The sequence below is a fragment of the Chroicocephalus ridibundus genome, chromosome 1 (assembly GCF_963924245.1).
Source record: "Chroicocephalus ridibundus chromosome 1, bChrRid1.1, whole genome shotgun sequence".
Lineage (NCBI taxonomy): Eukaryota > Metazoa > Chordata > Aves > Charadriiformes > Laridae > Chroicocephalus > Chroicocephalus ridibundus.
This window is the reverse complement of record NC_086284.1, coordinates 160,143,944-160,159,517: the sequence shown is the minus strand read 5'-3', so window position 1 is coordinate 160,159,517 and position 15,574 is coordinate 160,143,944. Positions and strand designations below refer to the sequence as shown.

General features: G+C 45.7%; 1 protein-coding gene across 2 annotated transcripts in view; it reads right to left on the bottom strand.

Annotated features, from left to right (window-relative positions):
- CHST11 (carbohydrate sulfotransferase 11) overlaps positions 1–8,874 on the bottom strand; it is a 175,192-nt gene extending 166,318 nt beyond the window's left edge. The window contains exon 1 of one of the 2 annotated variants that reach the window (XM_063320960.1): positions 8,574–8,874. In XM_063320960.1, the coding sequence (XP_063177030.1) occupies positions 8,574–8,691 (118 nt within the window). In that variant the 5' untranslated portion in view covers positions 8,692–8,874. The remainder of the gene's footprint in view (positions 1–8,573) is intronic. The other variant, XM_063320969.1, reaches the window with a different exon arrangement.
- Positions 8,875–15,574: the final 6,700 nt, after the last annotated feature.

The following is a 15,574-nucleotide window of genomic DNA, read 5'->3' as shown; positions in this document are numbered from 1 at the left end:
TTTATTCCTTGTGGATTATGATGTGTGGACTCTGAAACCAAAAATCATCGTCTCTCACCACCCAGCCAAGTGACATAAAAAGATACAATCTTTTGCTATTAAGATTACTAAGGATGGCATCTTTTAGCCTGAGACAACGTTCAAAGCAGCAGCAGTTCCTCTGCAGACCAAGCCTGACTGAGAAGGACCGTATCTTCCTCTGTCACCTACAAGGAGAGGGAGAAGGGGGCCCAGATCCTGCAAAGCCAAATGCAGATCACTTTACTCCCATCCTTGAAATCAAGGCTACTTCTCATTGCAAAATTAAGAACAGAAAACATTTACAGGATGTGATTGTTTCACACCTGTTTTCCCATGGTGCGGTCCATCTACCTTCATGCCATTTGTGGGACAGAGTTACCATCTCCCAAACCCCTGGAATCACAGTGCCATGAGAAATTCTGCTTGATTGCATTGTTGGTATTTTCCATTTACCCCAGTGCCTTCTTTTAAGTTTTTTCATAGGAGTGTGAAGCCATTGCAGCAGTGATTGATAGTAACGGATGCAAAGTCATCCTTCAGTGTCTACAGCCTGGCACAAACAAGATGAAGGCTACCTTGAAGAGGCACTCTTACTGTTTAAGTTGATATACCCCCATAAAAATTCCTGCTTTTTCACAGCCTAGGCAGAATTCATAAAATCATTACTTTTGTCAAGCTGAATGCTTCCAAACACTGTATAAATTGAGAATAACAGAAATGACAAACCACACTGACTATACGTTTCAATTAGTAAAATAAAAAAGGCACCTACGTGGAGCCCTTGGCACTTCTGGGATTTGGTTTAATAGCAAAGAACTTCACATTCCTTACAGCAGCCTTGTTAGGAGAAAAGGGGTTGCACTTCAGGAATCAATGTATTTGGATTACCTGGGACACAACTACTGATTTTGTAGGGAGAGAGAAGATGTGTGGGTGCATGTGCGCCTGCGCAGGCATTTGTGTGCGCAGCTTTTTTTTTTTTTAAGTCAGCATTTTATAAGTGCTCACACTCAGCTTTTTTAATCCAGAGATTCAAATTTGTCAGGAGGAAAAAACCAGAAATATTAAGTTTCCAAATCGAGCCTCAATGTCAGCCAGTATGCTCTAACGACATTTTACTCCAAAGCTCCCAGTGGCAGCCATCTAGTTTTATTTCTTTTAAATAACATCCCCTCCCGATGCTTACAAGCTAAATGTTAATGCCTCATTTAGGACTTCATTTCTAATGTGTAAAATTAATACGGCCAAAAGCAAAGCTGTCATTTACTTTCATTGCCAACACTGGGCAAGGTGTAAAAAGCAACCAGAAAGAGTGTATTAGTTTAAAATAAACACAAACTGGATATTTAAATGTGAAATGCATAAGGCAGGGAAATGTCTTTAATACAAGGAAGCCTCCCTGACTTGCGTGGACACAGATTTCGCTTGCTGCAAATTAACAAATGCTCATGCTGCATCTATTTATACGATGCTGTTTAGTCAAAGTCCTGTTTGCATGTCACGGAAATGAGGATCCTGTCACCTGCTCTGGCTCTCCAAGACTTGCCAGCACAAAGCTTTGCAAGCCTCTTTAAGTTCATGGAGCGGAAGCAGTAAAACAAGCCAAGTCCCACAGCCACGTCTGCACTTCTCATGTCCTCTGCACAGGGCTCCCCACCACCCCCAAGGACCACGCAGGGCATCACAGTGGGACAGAGCAGAGATGGTCACCACCCTCCATGCACTTACTCCTTACACATAAATGTCCATTATTTGTGCACTGGCTGCCTTTCATTAGGCACTTCCTAGTGATGCTACAGCTGGTGTGACAACCCAAGAGGACAGTGGGGAGGGAGCTGAAATCTAACAGGGGCCATTCATTTGAAAACCTACGACTTCAGTCTGACAGGAGGCAATGGATCTACTCCAGACAATTTCACCAACAACTAACTTCTTACGAAGGGGTATGTGGAGAGGGCAAGCCAACAAACCACATTTATCGATCTGGCATTAAATGAAAAAATGAGGGATAACAACATTATGCAAGAGAAGCCACACGGAGTCCAAGCGTATACGTGGCAGAATTCTGATTTATTCATGAACCCTTTGTTTCAGGTGCCAAGCAATTACACGAAAGGGGAACACTCTGCATCCTCCACTGATTACATTCACAAAATTGGAATCCAAGAAAATCCCTCCGTCTGGAGGCGTGAGCCAGAGATAATTAGGAACTGAATTCTCTCGTTGGTTTGCTGTAGTCTCTGGTGGTCTCATCTTCTAGTTAGAGCACGAGGCCTGTGCCAGAAACACCACTTTGTCACACGGAAGCATCCTGCCCACAACAAAAGGATGCTATCTATAACTTAGATACTGAAACAGAAATAAGGACGAATTAACCGAACTCTACAGTTTGAATTGCGACTGTAAGAACAAATACCTACCTCGTCCACAAAGATCTTACATGAATGGGCTCCACAGGGAACAGGAACATCCAAGAAAACACAAGTGCGCTTTGAAACGTTATCCTTGTAATATAGTAGGTGGCTGCTTAATCTGAATGACACACCACAGACATCTCTTCATCTTTATCCCAGACACGCCAGGTCTACACAAATACAAAATTCCTGCACTTTATTTTACTTCCTTAATGTGAAGGGGAAAACTCCTGCTCTTTTTATTGATTTCAACTGGGCCCTTCACCCGCACATCCACACTTGATTTTATATATACATTGACACCTAGACAAGTCAGACACAGAACTCAAACATTTGACTTGAACAACAGGAACAATCTGCAAGAAAAACCATCAGATTCAAACCCTTGCGTCCCCCAACCCTGTCCTTAACTCCCTCAGGATCACCTTAGAGTTCATACATAATACATATGCATCAGCCCAAAAGGCTTGAGAGGAAAAAAACTGTGCTGAAATGACATTCACACAAGGACAACTGCAGCAGCTTTGTCAGGCTGGATTTGATACAGTATGTCTGGCAACAGAGTCAAACAAAATACAGTAGTGCTGGCTTTGGGAAAAGTAACATGGATCTAATTTCTTCCAATTCTCTGAACCACTTTTAGACTTAGTTACATGGTACAGTAGAAGATAAACTACCTGTCACTTCTAAAAAGTAATGGAAACAATTTAAGAATTCAGAAATACGCTCACCCTCTACAGAGATAAAATTGATATACTAGTCGCACTCAATCAACTGTATAAACTTGTTCATAAAAAGCACCAGGCATTTCCACTCTATATATTTATTTCTAAAGAAAAAAAAGAAAGTTTCCATTCACACTGACTTTACCTCTGAAAAAGTTAAGACTTTAGCCAAGTCATGACACTTTTACATGTCTGAATACAGAGTGTTAATGCTATGGAAGTCAGCAAACAGTTTCCCAATATTGATTCATAGCACCAAAAAAAATTAAAAGGTATAAGAAGCCTACACTGTAGAAATGGAAACTGTGGAGCAATAAGCATTCTGATAAGTTAAAATATTTAGACATTACTGTTGACAATGCCAGGTAATTTTTGCTTGAATACATCCAGAAACAGATTTTTCCCTCTTAAGGTGACCATGCAGTTGTTGCAAAAAGCTATACTCATATGTACTCAGAAAGAAAATGATGCCCTGCTAATAAGTTTAATATTCACTAACTATGAAGTCTTTCAGAAGATTCAAAGAGCAGTTTAACTCTCAACTTCAAGCAGTTCCAGACTACCAGTACCTTTGAGAAAAGGGACCAGAGTAAGTCTGCTCACACTGATTATGCAGTCCCAAGGAAATCAATGAAAAGCTTATAAGGACACTGACAAAAGGATACAGCACGGCCCCCTCGCAGGCGCACGGCAGGGTTTCTGCCTGCGACTGGGGGATGGATTTCATTGCATGCAATTAAATGAGGGCCAGATTCTTGTGGCTGTCAAACGAACTCCGTTTCTCAGTATCCCAAACAGAATAATTTAAAACCAGTATACGGAGCCCATCAAAGGAATGCCACACACTCACTGCTTTGCAGATCTCATTCCCCTTTATAAGGGGGAGAGAAAGCAAGGATCAGTTGCAAGATGGGAGACTGCTGCATTGATTTTCAAACAGAATCTTCCATCAAAACCAATGGTGAGCTTGTCTTCAGACATATGGAAAAAAAAAATCTCGTGATCTGAGTTATTCTGACATTTGAGCAGAGGTAGACATCAGCCTTCTGTAAGAAACAAGCAGCTATCAGTCATACTGCACGCGTAACTGAGAAGATCATGGACAGGAGGAAAGTCTGAGGATCTATCCTTTGTTAGCATCCATGGGAGAACAGCAGAAGTCTAAAACAGGAGATGACAAATGGAGCAAAACCATGCTGATCTGCAGTGGGGTGGAGGTGGTGGTGGTGGGGAGAGTAACATCTGGTTTAGAATAAGTTAGTTTCATAAACCTCTCTCAGGTAAGATAAAGACAGCATTAACTGATCTACCTTTATGTGGAATTTTTCTTCTTAAAGGAAGCCAGCCCATCGCCAGTCTGACCCCAGCCTAGCAGAGCAGCTCCTGCCTGCACTGACTGACACATGGTCGCCCCGCTCACTGCAGCTGGGATGTCTACGGAAGAAAGCAAACATATCTGGGAAAGCGTAGGCAGTCTAAGGACCAGCGAGCAAACTGATTTCACAGGAAAGGCAGCAGATACAACTACAACGGGCTGTCATACAAAACCCCAAGACTGACTCACTGTACGCAGACAGAAGATCCAGGAGCAGGGAGCAATAATCAGGTTGCACCCAGTTATGCAGACAGCACATGGCAGGAAAGTGAAGGAGGGAAATATTCCAAGCAAAGAGATGGGGAAAATCTCCACCCAGTTATAGCAAACACTGCATAATGTTTTTTTTTCTTTTCAGAAAAGGCTAGACAGGCAACAGGAAAATATGCAGGAGTCCCTGCTGCCACTTCCTCCCTCAGGAACAAACAGTCCCCCCAAACCCACAGATAAGCCACAAAAGCCAGGATCATCTCCTGAGATTGCTTTCCAGTGCTCCTGAGCACTCACTGGAGAGCAGCACCATTCACCTTTCCCCACCAACAACTGGTCAGGGGAACGTAATTTGGGAGGGAGGGTTCCCCAGCACATAAGCAACCTCTGCCAAAATTCAGACGATGCAAAGGTGCATTAACCGTACAGCACATCTATCACCAGCTTCCCGACAAAGAACAGGTATGGAGCCAAAAAGAAGTAAAAAGGGATAAAAAGCACCTGATCTCCTTCCAGTATGCTAGTATTCCAGACACAGCGCAAGAGACACAACATCACATTCTTCCGCGAAGATAAGGCTAAGCTCACCTTCCCTGCTTCAGGCTTTGTGTGTGTTTTTGTTGTTAGGGGGTTTTGTTGGTTTGTTTTTAAGGCAGGCTTCTGCTAACTATGTAATTTTCTTACTTATTTATCCCAAAGGAAAAGAAGAAAAAACAAACTGTCAGCAAAAATTTGTTTTTCTAATGTTTCTAGCAAGAGGTCCACATGCAGACCTCCTAAAATGGAAAATGCCCATCTTAACAGATGAAGAGCTGTCTTGTCCCAAGGCAGGCTGGACTCATCATTTGGTGGTCTTCTAGCATCTTTCTCCTTCTCTGTCTCAGACCTAAAATTGTTTAGAAAGCTCTGCAGGCAGAGAAAAAGTCTCCTAAAAATCACCAAAAGAACTTGAGGGGGTGAAAAAATTGCCAGATTTTGAAAAAGGAGCTGATACTTCTTGCAGAGAACTTAACTGAAAACCTTATTTTTCATCCAAACGGTTTGGGTGAGAATTTTTCAGCTAATTCTGACTGCAAAGTGCCTATCTTAGAGAGCACAGTAAGCTACAAACAACAGTGACAGGTGACAAGCCAGAGTATGAGAGAGGCTCCCTTCGGTAACCGTCCTAGGACGCATACTCCAGCAGAGAACGGCTAAAATTTAGAACATCTTCCACAACAAAAAAAAAGGCATTGGCCAAGATTTTGAAAAAAATTACCTCCAGTCCCATCTCACCTGACATACACTCTGCCCGCCTCCAGTGAAGTTAGACAAACATCAAGAAGGGTTACTAACACATCTTAAAATAAGGATACAGTGCCTCAAAATTATCTGCTACCCGATGTGTATCACATTGGCAGGTCTGCTACCTCCCTCTCCTGCCCCTTCGAGAACTCCACATTCATCTACCATTTGCACCACCAAGATGGTAACATACAATCACATAATAGACACCTGGTGAAAACAAGTTGTTTGAGCCTTACAAACCATACGTAAACCAAACGGCCACATTCTATATGGGTCTAGATTAGAGTTTGATAGGTTTCTAGCAGTTTCCATTATAGAAACAGACCACCAAAAAAAAGAATCAGTTATGAACAAAAAGGCACAATAAAGATGGACAGGTTATGATCGCATTTATTTCCAGATCTACTCCAGTCACACTAACAACCTAAATATGTGTCAAACAGAAAACGGGTGCAGATTATCCTCACGGTGATTTCACAGCATCACATTCTCTCCTCAGAGTTTATGGTAAATCCTTTGAATTGTGCTAAAATCTCAACCTATTTATAGTCTCACAATAGCACGAATATAAAGCCATAATCTTCAGCAGTTAGCTATGGAGCATATTGAAGATTCTTGAAAGGCGATTTTTCTACATTCAAAAATTCACAGAAGAATATTAAATTAAATCTGTCACCTACTGCACGCTGAGTTTGTGTTCCAGGAGTATAATTCATTTGAAACAAGGGGAAATAATAACTCTTGGCCAAGTTTTCTGGATGTGTGTGCAAACTATGTTACCTGTGGAATGCAACCAATGAAAATAGCCTACTTTTATTAAACTGGTGAAGCCGTGTTACAACCAACAATTCTGCACAGTGCCTTGAAGCCTTAAAATAAAGCCTTCCCAAGGTCTGCTGAGGGCTGAGTGCTCCTTGTGACACCACTAAGCATGGAGCAGACACAGCAGGAATGAAAAAATATGCTAATTTTTCCAAGGAGTTGGCAGGTATTAACACAGATGGGCACCATACGAGAACACATTCATCAAGCAAATGATACCAACTTTAGAGGAGCAGACAGCTGATCGAAAAACACCACACGGGACTTGGCTTCGCCACAGAACAGCAGATCTACTGATACCTCACCCTATCAGCACACTAAGCCTCTACCTTTTGACTCCAAAAAACTTTAAGGAAAAATCCTTTGTAATCAACTATGATTTGGTAGCCACAAGCAGGGAAGGAAAGAGTCAAACCGAATAAGTCCTTTTTCTTTTTACAAAGCTGCAATTCCCTTATTTTCTACAGCTAAGCCTGTTGCCACGGCACTTGAGAACTGGTAGGAGATATTTACAGGTAGGGAAGAGAAGACTCGCCGACCGAGAAGCGTGGCCACTCCGTAGCTACAGCTCTTGGTCTGCTAACAGGTATCGCTCCTCTCTTACAAGCCTCGCTCCTCTGCTCAGCTGTCAGATCCCTGCAAAAAGACACTGCAAGTGCAACTTCCACCTCATTTCTCAGGCAGGAAGGGGAAAAAGTGAGACAGATGGACAGAGCAAAATTAATAATATTTTTTTTCTTTTTGCCATGCTGGATAAAATTCGCAGCCGAGCACCACAGACCAGCCTCACTGCAACCCACGGCGGGTCCGTGGGTGCAGCAGACACCGCATGAAAGTTTCCACGGCCCAATCCCACCTTCCTGCGAACCCGCACCCCCCCCGCCCCGAGCGACTCCACGGCAGCCGGTACCCGCCCGTGCCCCCCGGCACAGCTCTACCTCTGGTGCTCACCGCGCCCGTACACCGGGAAGTTAAGGTCGCTTTCGGAGTTTGGATCAGAGATAATTACGCCCCCGTACGCCCCCCGCAGCCTGGGTCCGTGCGGACACCCCTGCCCAGCCGGGAGCACCCCCGGGAGCCTCTACAGCCGCCCGGGGTACGGCGGGGCTAGGCTGGACCCCCGCCGCGGGCAGGGACGGCCGGGGCTCGGGAGCCCCCCCGCCGCTCCGGCCAACTCGGGAGAGCCGGCGCGAAGTTGCCCTCCGGCGGTGGCGGTGTCCCCGGCCGGCCCCGGTGTCCCTGACACCCCCCCAAAGCGACAAGCAGCGAAGCCGAGGGCCACCAGCCCGGGGGCACCGGGACGGGGGTCACCCTCTCGGCGGGGAGGGATCCGCAGGGACCGGGCAGCTCCCGGCGCCGCTCTCCGGCCGGTACCGTCCTCGCTTCCCCCAAACGCATGATATGAGGCAGAAAATAATAAATTTTAAAAATAAAACAACTTTCCTCCCTCCCGCGGGGGGGGGCGAAGCGACCTTCCCGCGGCCGCCCCGGGCGGTGGCCGGGACGGGGCTGCAGGGCGCTGCGCCCGCCGCCGCCACCGAGCCCCCAGCCTGCTGCAGCGGCGCCGGGAAGGGAGAACCGGGGCCGGCGGCAACCGGCGGTGGCTCCCGGGGCGCCCGCCACCTGCGGGGAGCGGGGCCGGCGCGGAGCCGGACGCTGCCGGTTGCCGATGCCGGCGGGGTTGCGGTGCCCGGTGCGGCTGCGGTGCCGGTGCCCTACCTGGGTGCAACATACTTTGGAAATAGAAGATGACGAGGATGAAGGAGCCCACGGAAGTGACCAGGACCATCCTGCACACCCGGTTCATCCTCATTACTTCCAGCACCGCCGGCTTCATGGCGTTGTCCGGCGGCACAGAGAAAGAGATTGGGGCGGAGGGGGTGGGGTGGAGGGGCACAGCGCGGCGGAGGGCGCACGGCCGGCGCTGAGAGGAGCCGCTCCGCGCCCGCGGCGCTCCGAGGTGCCGGGGAGGAGCAACCGCCGCCGCCGCGCCGGAGGATGCCCGGGCGCCCGCGCCCCGCACCGGCGGGCGCTAATGCCTGCGCTGGGCGTGACCACGCCGCGCGCCAGGCGGAGGGGGGCTCTGCGCGGCGCGGGGGGGAGGCGGGACAGGCGGGGAGCCGGGGCGGAGCGCCCTCCCCCCCCTCTCGCCAAGGGGAGAGATGGTCCCGCCCGGCGGCAGCGGCGGGCGGGGACGCTCCGGGCTGCCTCGAGGGGCCGCCGCCGCGGGCGCGTTGCGCGAGGGGAGGGGCGGGGCGTGCCGGGCGCGTGCGGGCGCCGTTGCCGGCACTGAGGGAGGAGGCGGCGGCGGCAGCGGCGGCTCTCTCAGGCCCCAGGCGCCCCGACAAGCGGCGTCCGGGCGGGGGCGGCTGCCGTCGCGACCCCTCCGCCAGTGAACTTGACCACCGCTGGTCACCTTCGCCCTCCTCAGGGGCTTTGGGTCCGCCGGCGGGCAGGGGGCCGCCGCCGCACGCTGAGCTGACCACCCCGGCCCGCCGTCGCCCCGGGAGAAGGAAGCTTTTTTCCGCCCCCCGTTTGGGGAGAGAAATTGAGAAATTCTCCCATTCCTCCCCCCCTTTTTTGTGTGTGTGTGTGTGTGTGTGTGTAGTGCCCGTCACTGCGTTGATCCTAAATGCCGCCTTCCAGGTCTTCTCGCCTTTTAGAACTACGTGAGGCATCATCTTGCAGCCAGTCCTTGTCGTGGCGTCTTCGGTGTTCCGCTGTCCCGACCGGTAGTCGTTAATGTTTATAATCGGTGTAAACACTGACTTCCAGCAGCACTGAATCATCCCTCGCGAAAACAGTGCCACCTGGCATGACAGAAAGGAAAGGGGTGGGTTTGGGTTTTTTTGTTGTTTGTTTGTTTTTAAGTGCGAGACTTAAGTTTTCTGAATTAACCGCCCGATGGCTCGTTTGTCTGTGGGGAAACAAAAGGTCCCTCCGCCGGAGCCCACCTCGCGGTGGTGGGAGAGCGACGGCGGGCGGCGAGGCACCGGCCCGTACGTGGGCGGAATGCCGAGGAGCTCAGCCCCACGCAACAGAAGGGATCTGCCTCGTCCACGCGTGCCTCGGGCTGCTGGTGAGCCGGGGTGCCTGGGCAAAGGCAGGTCAGCTCAGTCCTCAGCTGGGTTTCTGACATTAACCGCACGAGAGAGCTCCCAAACTGGGGCTGTCCTCCTGCTCCGAACTAGACAGGTGTTGAAAAGTACATCGCTGAATGAAATCAGCTGCTTAGCAATATACCATTTATCCTCGCACAGCGTTACCCATTCCATTTGTTCTCCTGATGCACCTAAATACTGGTTTGCTATTGCATTTTGTTTTGCAAAAGTGAAAATCATTTTGCTGATGCTGAAACCATCTTCATGTGTAAAAGGATTTTTTCCCCCTCAGATTTCTGTCAATTCTTCCCATGTGTTGGGGGAGGGATCTTTAAAATTAAAATAGCTCTAAACAGACCCAGGCCAAAGCTGGGAAGCAAGTAGGGTAAAATAGATCTTAAGCTAAAAAAAAAAAAAAAAAGCCCCCCCAAAAAACCCAACCAATAAAACCAAAAGGTATGAGTATTCCTCCCGGCGTAATTGTGACAGAAACATACAGTCATCAGGGTTTTCCATTCAGACTTTTCAAAAGCCAAATAAAAGGATGTTACCTCAAGGACAAACCAATAATTGGGTAGACATTTGCAGCAGAGTAGATTATTTAGGCTTGGCCTAGAGTTCCTTTTATTAGGAATAATTTCCATTGTTCATTAAGGTTTTACACAGTATTAATTTTGCTCACTTTCTGTAGATTTCTTTTTCCAGCCTTTTTTTTTAGCAGTTTCAATATGCAGTGAGCATTTTCTACTCTTCCTAATGAAACTTTAAATTGGTTTTTCTGTTCTAAATCCAAACCTCAAATGCAACACAAAAACACTAGATAAAGAGAAGTACTAATATGTAATGCATCAGAGTGGCGAATCCTTAAGTCAGCCGACAAAAGTCAACCAGAAGCACAGCCTGACGTTTCAGCATCTATCCATCGATACGCATGCTGCAACACAATAGCAACGGCAGTAGTTTAACAGAAAGAACTGGACTGTATCCAGGAATGCGGATCAGACACTGAGGGATAAGGGCAAAATCCTAGAACTCAATACTCAGACAAGTAATGCGAGAAACACTCTATGCTGCAGGAGAAGGTGGTCAGTTGCTCAGTGTGGCTTAACAGCAGTTACTCTCTTTCTCAGCATCCTCCTCTGATGGAACAATGGAGCGTTTTAAAGCAGCAGGAAGAAAATCACCAGCTGTGTTGCCATTTACTATTAAAAAAACATTGTAAAGCAATACCTTCATTACAAACATTGGCAATTACAAACTTAACGTCCACCTGCGCACTTGCAGCATCTCTGCAAATTTCAAACTATGACAACCTTTCCAATGTCAGGTGAGTCAGGACAATGAACTGCAGCAACCTGTTTTTTAGAGACGGAGACAGCTGTCCTTTGGTTTATCTACAGAAAAGAGCATAATCGAGGGAACACAAGGCAACACAGTTGTCTTTTCAGACAGGTGCCAAGTTACAGAATAAGTAGTCGCACAGCTCAGGCACTTCTAAAGCACACCTCTGAGTGGAAGCTTCACCAGCTGCAGAGCAGCAGGGAGTCCAGATAGTACTGTAGGTGTGATCACCTACCATTCCCATGATAATAACCAGCGTTCAGTATCTCTGAATAAAAATAGTCTCCAAGTCATCCAAGAGGCTTCTGGAAAGAAAGATTTAAGAGATTAAGAACCAGATGCCAGTGACATCAGAAATCCAGTGTTTTGTAGATTATTTTGTATAACAAAAAAGCTTTACAAAAAAACAAACAAACAAAACCACCCACATCACTATTTATTGATAAAGCTCTAAAAATAGCAAAACCACAGTTGAAAAAACACAGCAGCACAGACAGAAATACAGTGTGTTGTAAACTCAGGGTGCAATTTATCAAAAAATAGCAAGCAGGGCTAATATTGAAAAACATGTTGAAAAGTGAAATAGAAAACTATTAGAAAATAGATGTATGTGTGAGAGACATGTAGGTGTCTGTGCAGCCTTTATCTGTAATGGAAGAACTTCAGAAAAAGTTAGTTTGTTTTTAATTATTACCTTCATCCTCTTAAAAACAGAAGGTGAAATTTTTAGACAATGTCTTCAAGGGCAGGCAACTAGTATTGAGAGAATATGCAGAAGCTTTTAGGCATGTAAGCCACCTTCAGATCTGAACCAGAAACAGCAAATTTCAGCCTCTGTCTCTCTGTCTATCCTTAGACCATCATGCCTTCAGTCCCATCACGACTCTTAGACCATAGGGTGAAGCAGTCTGCTTAAGCGTATCAGAAAATCTGGATGTGTCTCTCTGGTTATATGCTGTGGGGACAGTTTTTAACTTCCTTTACCTAAACCAGCCATACCATAAAGAGACCGGGTCTTGTTTTTTGTCCCCCAAGTAAACAGCATGTTGCTTTAATGATTCGAGCCAGTCAGTGGACCTTTCATTTTACCAGCTGCCCTAAACTGTGCTGTCTGAAGGTAGGAAGTCAAACAAAAAAAGACCCGTGTTAATGGTCAGGCACCCCCTGACCTCATACCTTGTAGGGCCCTGTAGCACAACCTACGATTGCCTAGCAGTCAAAACGCGTTTAGCAATGTTATTCTATTAATGTAACAGTCTTTTAAGATACTGATTCTGATCCCATTAAAAAAAGTCACCGAGACCATCCCTACCCCAGCTGATTTCAGTGGAAGTAGGACAAAGCTCATTTACCTACACAGATTTTTCAGTCATCAATTCACTGTAGACATGAATAAAAGGCCACCCACCTCCAGGAAGCTACCACCACAGAAAATCGGAAGACCATCCTTGCTGGAAGTAAGCAGATGTCTTACCCCTTCCTCTTCCCTCCAAGTAAGAAACCCCCCCCACCTAACACGTTCCCAAAGCTGAAGAATCTGCTGCGTTTCTGAAATACCTTGTCCTGCATCTTGTGTTTTCTACAGTGATGCCATAGGTTGTGCCTTAATGCCTCTATACTCTGAGCAACCTCAACTACTGAATTACAAGGAAAGCCCATGTTCTTGCAGTATCTAGCTCTTGGTTCCAGGTAGATCGCCAGTGTCCTCTTCCACAAATATAGAGGTTATCCTATTTTCAGATTTTAAAATACTTTGGACTAGATGTCCTGCTGCTACCCAGCCAGCTTCCTCCTATATTTCAGAGAGGATTTCCTTTGTCTTCATTCTAGAAGGAACAAGGTTATAGCTTCTCAGACTGCGCGCCTCCCAGGTAATGCAAACCAGACTGATGAGAGGCAGTATTACTAGGAATGCAATGTGTCTTATCTGAACGGGTCATATCTGAAAGGCACTGCTGTCTCCACTTCCCCTGTACTGATAGACCACAGGTTAGTTTTGTGCCTTATTTGTCCATTAAGGAATTACAGCTGCCTCCCTCCCTCCCAAAACTCACTAGAAGTTTTGTTCTGTGATGCGAACAGATTCTTCCCGTCTCTGAGGAGAGTTTGAGAAGCTGGGGAGCAGGACAGGATTTCCAGGGCTAAATAAGGAGCTCCTCCCATCTTCAAAATGCATGTGGTACCTTTAGTATTATCTATTAGTAATCTTTATTATTACCTTTATTATTAACTATTTGTTATTATTATCCTCAATAGAAAAACATCCAGGCAAACTTTAGGAAACTCCCCTGTAGTGCAGACCCTTGCAAGAAACATTTTTGCCAGAATGGTGTGTACTTGGTCTGCAAGCACACAAAACTGTGCTGTTAACGTCAGTTTGCTGACAAGATTAAATAAACATGCTTGTGTCTCTTAAGACCAAGAACAATGCTGTACATTTAAATGACTTCACAATGACTGACAAAAGTTTCTCTTGAAGAACTGACTTGATTTAATAGTACAGGATCACGGCTCAGTTAAACAAGATAATTGAAAGGACAAGCATGCATTTGGCTTAACTAGATTCAGAAGAAGCAATCAGGAGAAGCAATATATGACATATTTCAAGATTAAAGTAGGATCTACAAGCAAAATCTGTGGTTGATGCAAGACCACTGCGATAGTAATTGCAAAGCTCTTAGTTAAAGGACTTACAGGACACAGGCATAGAAGAAATTTTTTAAGCTTCACTTTGGAAGGTGCAATTTCTAGAGGTGATTGATTGATAGATGCTTATACCTCTGCCCACTGTCATCAATAGCTGTAACTGGATCAAACCCAGTGGTCCAGCACTGTCCATGACAATGTCACCAGTTTCAGAGGAAACATAAGTAAGCCCTGCAACAGGTAGCAGTGGTCAAGTCTGCCAAAAGACTGACATTTTCTTGCAACGTTTATTAGCTGTAACTTGGCTTTTGTCCTGCAATACAAATGGGTGCACTTGGGGAACACCCCCCAAAAATCAAATCCAAGAAGAATTCCAATGCACCCTGTCACCACAGCTACAACCAGAGCAGCCAACACAAATTCCTGGCCAAAGCAGACACTAAAATATTTGCCAAGTTCTACTGATGTTTAGCTGTCTTATTTTTTCACCCTATGTGCACTTTCTTTGCAGTTTTCCCCATTGCTAGTTAAGGACACTTTTTATGACGTGAAATTATTGGAGTAAAATTTAACAAATGTAAGGGCCAAGGCAGCTGCAAGGCAAGCTGTTCTGCACATGCAAATTCCCCTTGTATTGAGTTAGTTGCATTTCTTAAAAGGACTTTTAAATGGACACATATTTTCCCCAGTGATGGGGATGCACCCTTAAGCTGCACTGAAATTCAGATGTCTTCTTCGACTGACCTTAGGGCGTCATCTGAAGTGTGACTCAGAGCACACAGAGGATGAAATAAAGAGGAATTACTGGCTTTCCATAGGGTTGTTCATCCTAATTCTATTCTCAGATACCAGGGATTACTCATATGCTCTTCAGAACATATTGCTGGCATCCCGCTACACTGCTTATTAGACACAAGAGTCTCAGAATAAAACCTAGTAGCCAGGAAGGCAAGATGTGGTAGCTGTTGGCTAGCAGAAGCAGCACACCACCAGGAGAGTACAAACTGCATATACTTTATGAAACATAAGCATGCTTCCTCCATTCACCCTGCAGCACTTTCTCAGCTAAAATCCAGGCAAGCTGCTTTCAGGAGCAAATTGATTTGTCTCCAAGAGTTGGAGTAGCTTTTATGTTACTCTGGAGGGGAAAAATACAGCTGAATAGGAACAAACACACATACTTAAAATAGAAGAACTATCTTTGCAGAAGCGGTGAAGAGAATCATAGAAGAAATTATTACTAGGGGGGAGGAGTAAGGAAAATATCTACCCCACCCAAAAAAAAAGGAAAAGGAAACTGGAAAATCCATTACTTAGATTGTTGCCATTCTACTTTTTTAAATTAAAGACAAAATCATCTCGTGTGTTTACCCTAAACATGATTGTTTGTCTTTTCTGAAATAGTTTCTAATTATTTTTGATTATGTAAATAAATTGCTGGTATTTTCTGTAAAGTATTTCTTTCAAAACCATTATTATTGTCACTTCTGGAGTAGGTTCTTCTCACCAACTCTTATATCCCATCCAGCTGGTCCCCAACTGGTCAAATGTCAATACATGGTTCATCAACAGAAAGGAATACACATTTACATGACACAATTCATTTGCCCTGTTTTGGACATCCAAAGTGCA